Raw genomic sequence first — 7,986 nt, forward strand, 5'->3', positions numbered from 1 at the left:
CACCGAGAGACATTATTAAGCATTGCATTCCTGGGCTCTTTTCCTCTCTAATACAATAAACCCCAGGACAATGGCAGGTGAACCTGGCAATAAATTCTCCTCAGTACCACTGTGTCCCTTGGTGTCTAAGCACTGGATATGTCATCTGGACAACACTGCTATGAAAGAAATTTCTTCCTATCTGGAAGAAATTAGAGTGAAAAATATTTTGGTTTAAAATACAAGGATAAAAATAGTAACACAAAGAAAGAGCAAACTTTGTCTTTTAGAGGAGATATGGAAGCAAGGTCCTCTGTACATCTGACTGGTAATGATCTCATGGGAAGGCACTTGAGTTCGGGGGTGATAGTACTAAGGGTTGTTAAGGAGCTGGCATGTTCCACCTGAAGAATGGCTTCAGTCCAGCAGTAAGTGAAGTGATTCTGTAAATGTATTAAGGCTCCTTTATTTAACCTAGTAACAGAGTCCCAATTCTCCTCTTACATTAATTCCATCAATTTCAGAGGAGCTAGTCCTCATTTACACTGGTGCTAATGAATCATAGAATACTAAGGTTGGAAGGGACCTCAGGAGGTCACCTACTAGTCTAACCTCTTGCTCAAAGCAGGACCAATTCCCAGACAGATTTTTTGTTCCAGATTCCTTAATGGCCCCCCTCAAGGATTGAGCTCACAACCCTAGGTTTAGGGGGCCAATGCTCAAACCGCTGAGCTATCCCTCCCCAAGAAAATCAGGCCCCAGGTCTTCTTTGGTATCACTGACAAATATTACCATATTTCAAAGAAACAGTAGGGAAGACATGAATTGTTAGTGCAGTCAAAGTTGTAGATTGATTAATGAGGTTAGTGACTCAGCACTGGTATTTACTTTGATTACAAAAGTATAGTGCAGCCCAGTGGCCTATTGATAGCACTCTTTGAGACTAGGTGCCCAGGACGTGCTTTGTGGTAGAACCAGGCTGGATTCTCCCAGTCTTTCATACTCCTAGGGCTGTTCCTGCTGCTGAAGTTCAGTCATGTTGATTTGGAGTATATAATATATATTATAAGACCATGTCTAGGAACCAGACCGAGGGAAGCTTGTGAAGGGGTTGAAAAATGGGTGAAGATAATTAGTTTCTTGCTGATTGTGGCCCACTGCACAGATTGTGGCCCAGATACAGAGGCACAGGGATGGTGAGTATATATCCCTATTTTATATATAGGGAAACTCAGAATGGTTAAGTGACTTGACCAAAGGGAAGTGACTTGACACAGGGAATCAGTGGCAGAATGAATAAGAACTCAGAAGTCCTGATCCCTGCTTTGCTGTACTCTAATCACTTAAGTATACTGCCTCCTATACTTAGTGTTGTATCACTGTGAAAATACACTAAATTCCTCTCTCCTCAGCAGGGGTTGTCAATTTTATTGCCAAGGGCCTTTTTCTGTTGTTTCTGATGTTTGGAAGAAGAAGTATTGCAGACTACTGATACTGCAGTCAAGGACTATGGATCTGACCCAGCTCCCGCTTAAGTCAATGGAGAGACCACCACTGGCTTAAATGCAAGTTGGATTTGGTCTTTGGTTCATATGCATTTTGTAGACCTCACCAAGGACAACATACACCATTTGAGAGCTTATGCTATAGGGAAATTTAGATTTTAAGCTACTGCAGATGTTAATGAAATAATTAACAATACAGACCTTTGTTTGTGTTTTCTTTTCATTTTCTAGGTGGTTCTCCGGCAGTGAGTATGAGCTCCAATCTGTCTTTGTCAAATCCTATTTCAACTCATAGCATTTTGTCACAGAATTCTAGCCTTTTGTCAACTCCCCATGGAACCAGAATGCCTTCTATTCCAGCAGCCCGGAACATGGGCTGTTACAGAAACATTCCTTGCAATCCACCAAGCTCATACAACGTGACATCAGGAATGAACCAAGTGCAGCAACACAGAAACCAAAACCAAATCATAACCAGTCAAAATAACCTCATGATGTCTTGCCAGCCAGCCCTGGCACAAGGAAACAACATAACAGCTTTTGGGACTGGATCAGCTGTTAACTCTCAGCAACTGAGAGCAGGTTTAAACCACGGAGCAACAGGTATCCCAGCACAAAGACCATCGAATGTGATGATCACTTCCAGTGCTGCTGCTCAGAACTGGGCCGCTCAAGAGGCAGCAACGAAGCAGCAGGATGCATTGAAACCTACAGGAGTTCGTTTCCCGACGAGCATTCCATATCCTAACCAGTCTCTGCAGCGCTCCATAGGCAACCCGCAGTTTCCTCAGCATGCTATGGCACCTCCAAACCAATTAACAACAGCAGGGCAAATGAGACCTCCTGTAAACCAAATGAACCAAACAATAAATGGACAACCTGTTGGGTCACTAAGAGGTTTAAGTGTAGGGGCTAACCAGATCAGAGCACAGACTGTGCCTAACGTGAATCAACCAGGAACAAATATGACACCACCATCATCCCTGCCGTCAACCAGTTTTACATCTACCAACCAAAACTCTAGGGCTTACCAAGGAACTGACCGTGGGAATGACTTAGCCTTTGACTTTCTTAACCAGCATGGTGACAATATAGGGCCTGCACTCAACAGTGATTCAGACTTTATAGACTCTTTATTGAAAACAGAGCCTGGTAATGATGACTGGATGAAAGACATCAACCTTGACGAAATCTTGGGGAACCACTCATAAGAGACAATGCTGATGATAAAACATACATGCTCTAAGTACTAGGAGGCAGGATTGACTATAGCTCTCTCTTTAAAGTTCCAAAAATCTGCTTTATTAATTTACTCTCCAGTGGTTGGGCTGTCTAAGAACCAATGGTTTAAAATAAGGAACCACGTGGAGAGATTGCTTTGTTTGAAGAGATTGTCTAAAAACAAAATCTGATTCTAAATCTTACCCCAGATAAAGTATAATGTAGGGTGATATACTTGTCAAACTAAAAACAGATGAGGGGGTTTGTGGCCAACACATTAGAACTGCACCTGTTGTTCTCATGGGAGCTGTCTACATTTGGCTTAGGATTGTGTATAACATGAATTCTGCAAACAGAGATCCTGAACAGTGTGCAGATCATGAAACTTCACGTCTCAGATGCAAGTGGCCACCTCACTATGGGCTTGACTCCATGCAGTCCGGAACAAATTGCTCAGTGCTCTCCCCTCTCATTGAGAGTACTCGGTGCCTCCCAAAATCAGGCCCTCTGTACAACTAATTCTTGTATGTTATAAAAATTGTTTACTTCTACATAGTAGAAACTCGCATTTTTCCTTTCAATTGATTTCATTTTAAACCACCTAACTTGTGTAGAAAAGGGCAAGTGGTTCCTTTCAAGGAAGGAGGAAAGCGGTTTGTGTGAGACACACCCCAGAGTGGTCACTAGCTCTTACCCTGTCTCCTGGGATTTGGTTTGTTGTAACAAGGGAGGCCGTTTCTCCAATAGGTAACAAGTTCAGTGTAGTTTCTGGTGTAAATATGCCATCAGCCATTCCAAAGTTCAAGGGCCAAATTTTGCTCCTTTGCTCTCACAGATGGTGCCAGTGACTTGAATGAACAGCTTGAGTGAGATAGAAGTGGAAGATTTGGCCCCAAAAGAATACTTCCCCACTCCGTATCTGAGTTCCACATGTACCCAACTATTCGCTTCATCCTTGCTCAAGCGCTGGGATATATGTGCATATGAGAAGACTTCCATTTTGATTCAGTCTGACAACATGCAGAGTGACTCCTGTGGAGAGTATCCGTAGCTCTCTCATTCACCAGGTCGAGGGAGTCAGAAGAGAGACACGCTTGAGCACTAAAAGTGCTGATGACGGTTTGACGGATGCTCACTGTGGGTCAGATTCCGATCCCTTTACTCAGGTTGAGTCGTCCCTTGCTCTCTGAGTTGAAACCAAGATGTACAGCTGATGTACTGAAATCGATGGGACTACTTGCAGCGTGAGGTACCCTTCAGACAGAGTCAAGGTACCAGAATCTGGCCCTACAAACTAGTTAATTCACAGCCTGGTTAAAACAATGGGGAGTCAGACTAACATGGCTACTCCTCTGAAACCTGACAGCCTGGTTACTCTCCCAGTCACTCTCCTAGCAGGAGGATGAGGGAAGGGATTCTGCCAGCAAGGTGAGAAAGATGTTGCTTGCGCTGATGTGGTGAGGAACCTTCAAGAGGTTGTCTGAGTCAGATAAGGCTAGGGAATATAGAGCCCATTTGCAGATGCCTGGAGATGACCAGAAACATATTGCTTCAAAAGGTATCACTATACCACCATTACAGGTTTTAATTGATCCATCATTTCTTTGTGGAGAAGTTCCTTCTTGGGGACTCCTGGCATATACACACACAAGAGCAACAGCTTCAGCACCCTTGGAGAGAGGGCAACATGTTCCCACAATGCACTTTCCCAGCTGTGCTGGCCAGAGCAGGTGGGGTCAGAGCTATGGTCCTATCCTTGCCTCTCCCCCTTTCAGACACCACGAAGGTGAAATGGAGGTGGGTGAGGAGGAAACTTCTCTACACCCTCCCTGCTTTATGTGCCTGTGCAGAGCCTGGCCAGAGTCTTACTCTGAGCAATAAGGTAGGACTCCAAGAAGGAGAGTTGCTTTGGAATGGTGGAGAGGAGAAGACATGCATGGCTCAAGAGGTGGTGATGTCTGGAGGGATTTATCTCCAAGGAGACTCAGATCAGCAGCCTCTTCGACATCTTTAGAAAAGGTACATCAGCCTCCCAGTGCAGGGGGCCAGGGCTCTGACTATATTTCTAACCCACCCAGACACTCCCTTTCTGGAATGTTCAGCACTGCCAGAACCAATAGCCGCTCTCCCCCAGCCACACCCCTCAGGCTCAGGGAGCAGGACTGCCTCCTCTGTCTGATCACTAAGGAATGGAAGGGCAGATATTACTTAGCCCAAAAAACAAAATAACTTTTCAGCACAAGTCACATAACGTCCCACCTTGATTTAGAGAGAAGAGATATGGACATATGGGAATAAGGTGATACCAGGGGTGTGAGCCTGCGCTCCCTGGCACCTGTAGAAATGAGGAGCAGTTCCATTTCTGTAATGGAGTTACACCAGTTTAAATCAGGTGTAGGATCAAAATCAGCCAACCTCTGTCACCCATACACAGTGTCAGTGAGCTGATCAGCAGCGATGCTAAAGCTCTTGCGTGAGTGAGTGATTTCCTGTTCGACAGTGGCTGAGTATGCACTCCTTCCTCACTGCTTTTATCACAAGCCCCGAGCAAGTGGGCTGGTAACCACCTGACATAGCATATGTACTCATGTGCCACTGCTGTCCAATAGCAAGGAGCCCCCTACCACTGTCCTAACTCAGCAAAACTTGCATTTTTTCCCTGAACATTGAAGACGAGATCCTCAGCTGGTGTAAATGGGAACAGCTGAGAATCTGCCCCAAACACTACACAATTTGGCCCTCAGCCTAATCCAGCATCCCTTGAAGTTAATGGGAATCTTTCCATTGATGGCCAGCATTGGATAAGGCCCTTAACTGAGTCTAAATTCTGTCACAATTGTATTAAACAATATATATTTTAAATAAATTTAAACTCACATGCAGCAAAGGCCATTTACTGCCCTGTTAAGATATACACGTTACATTTTAAATGTGAGCTTATGAATGCCTTTTGTGACCAAAACTTGAATCCAGTCTCAGTTCTTAAGAACCCCCGTCTCTTTAAAACGATCTCTCTCTGTGTAACAATGGCTGCATGCACTACCCTTATATTATATTTGTCACCCTAGACCAGGAGCTCTTTGCAGTACTGGGTTGTAAATGTAAAGATTTATTTGTTTTGTAAACTTTTGTAAAAACAAGAAATTATTAATAATATTTTGGTAGGAATAATAAAATCATATTCTTTGGGTTATATTTATATATATATGAAATAAATATACTATCTACAAAGTTGTATTTTATACAAAAAGTAAATGGTTACCTTTTGTATTCTAATATACAAAGTTTTGTATGGTATGATTGCTTATTTTCATCCTCGAACTTAAACATTGGGTTGTGGGGGAGGACAGAATGGGACCTTTGGGATCTTTCCGTTGATTTCAAGTGGCTTTGGATCAAGCCTTTAAAAATACTTCAGACACATTCAGATCTGAAGCTCTCCTGAAACCTCAACATGAAAACATTCCAGGTTTCAACACTTTTTTTATTGTAGCTTTTGGGGTTTTTTATATATAACTGTCATGTCCTTGTTGCATGTATGTCTGCTTTATACTTTCTCATATTATAAACCAGTATTTCTCTATACAAACTGAAAGGAAAAATTGCTGTACATAAATATTTGTGTTTTATGCATTTTTACATGTGGCTGTATATACCTCCTAGTACTATGCAGTGATACTTATTCGACTCCATTTATTTTTCACCTAAACATTAATAGTAAGTTTTTTTTCAATAGCTATCAAAATTCCACCAAGTAAATCAGTCAAAATGTCCTGGATGTCTCTTTCCTTAATGTGAATTTTATCATTAATGTCTATTTATTCAAATATTCATTTGTTTCATTAAATTACAGGAATATTTTGAAAAAATGCATCCTACAACTTCTATTTGCTAAGACTGTCCATCTGAGAGGGAGATTTGATTTTTCTATAGGTTGAGGCAATATCTTCATTGTTATAAATAATTACTACAGTAAAGTTATATGTATCACAACATTTTAACATCTGGTTCACACTTTATATGAAGGCTCCATTCATAAATAGATTATAAGGCACTTATTATTAAGAGTTAAATGATGAATAGATTTTTTAGTAAAGGGTAAATCTGTCGTTACAGAGTTTAGCTGGTCAGTCATTTGCTTATGACCGTATATAGTATCTTCCACTGGTGTGCTTATAACCATTTGTAAACTCATGTTTATAACATACTTGTAGCATATATTAATAATTTACTAATCCTTTATAAGCCTTTTATAAATGGAACCTTAATAGAAAGGTGTGATAAAAATCTGCATGTTTTGAGCTATTGGAATATGATTTGACATTTACATGAGTCAGAAATATCAGAGTACTAGAATATTTTAAATGGAACTAACATTTTTTCTCGAGTCTAAATTGTGTCTATTAAGCAGTGATTCCCTTCTAGTTTAATTTAAATTCAGTATCCATGTATCATTACATGTTATCATACTCTCAAAGAATTTCAACATATACAAGATTATTTTGTATTGTGTGTGATTTCACATGGTTTAAAATATTAATCGTAGCCTGGCTATTTTTAGAAGTTCCACAAGTTCTGTGGAATTGATTTCTCAGCAATGACAAACTTTTCATGCACTTCAGCTACTGTTTTAGTCTCTTGGTGGGTTATGAATTAGTTCCCATAAAATCAAGGCTAGTGGGCACCTGTTCTAAGGGGAAATGTTCAATGCCAGTTTCAGCAGAAGGATTTCTTGTGCCATTTCCGATTTGGGGGTTAGTTAAGGCTTTCTGCATCTTAACTACTACGCTGCTGCCCAATATACCAGGCCTGTGGTTCAAGACAGGATGAGTTTATTCACTTATACGCAAGGGCCAACACAAAGCATATTAACTCTTTGAGTCCCATTTTCCGACTCTAAATGGCATAAGTCGGACTGAAGTAGTTGATAAGTCTTGTCCCAGCACTGCCAAATGTCACTCACCTTGCACAGTACTCATGCATTTTCCTACCCGCCTACAGAGCAACTGTGATTGCATACACAGCCACAGAAAAGCAATACATTCAAGGGACATGCCACCGGCCCTTTAAGGGCCCGATGTGGGAGAGTAGCAGCTCATATTGCCCAGAAAGGAGCAGGCCAAGGAGTGAGAGCTGCCCCCAGCTAGTGAAGGCCCCCCTGACTGCTTCAGCCCAAATCCTCCGACTCCTCTTCCTCAGCCCTGCACCCCCACAACACTATTCCAGCCATGTGTTCCACTATTCCAGCCACTGACCCCCATGTCCCAGCCTCCAAACTCAC

At 41.8% G+C, this 7,986-nt stretch overlaps 1 protein-coding gene across 1 annotated transcript in view; it reads left to right on the plus strand.

The window, feature by feature from the left end:
• Positions 1 to 7,202, plus strand: part of MAML2 (mastermind like transcriptional coactivator 2) — a 271,685-nt gene extending 264,483 nt beyond the window's left edge. The window contains exon 6 of the mRNA XM_032762860.2: positions 1,716 to 7,202. Coding sequence (XP_032618751.1) covers positions 1,716 to 2,695 — 980 coding nt within the window. The 3' untranslated portion in view covers positions 2,696 to 7,202. The remainder of the gene's footprint in view (positions 1 to 1,715) is intronic.
• The last annotated feature ends 784 nt before the right edge of the window (positions 7,203 to 7,986 follow it).

Source organism: Chelonoidis abingdonii, chromosome 1 (assembly GCF_003597395.2).
Source record: "Chelonoidis abingdonii isolate Lonesome George chromosome 1, CheloAbing_2.0, whole genome shotgun sequence".
Classification (NCBI taxonomy): domain Eukaryota; kingdom Metazoa; phylum Chordata; order Testudines; family Testudinidae; genus Chelonoidis; species Chelonoidis abingdonii.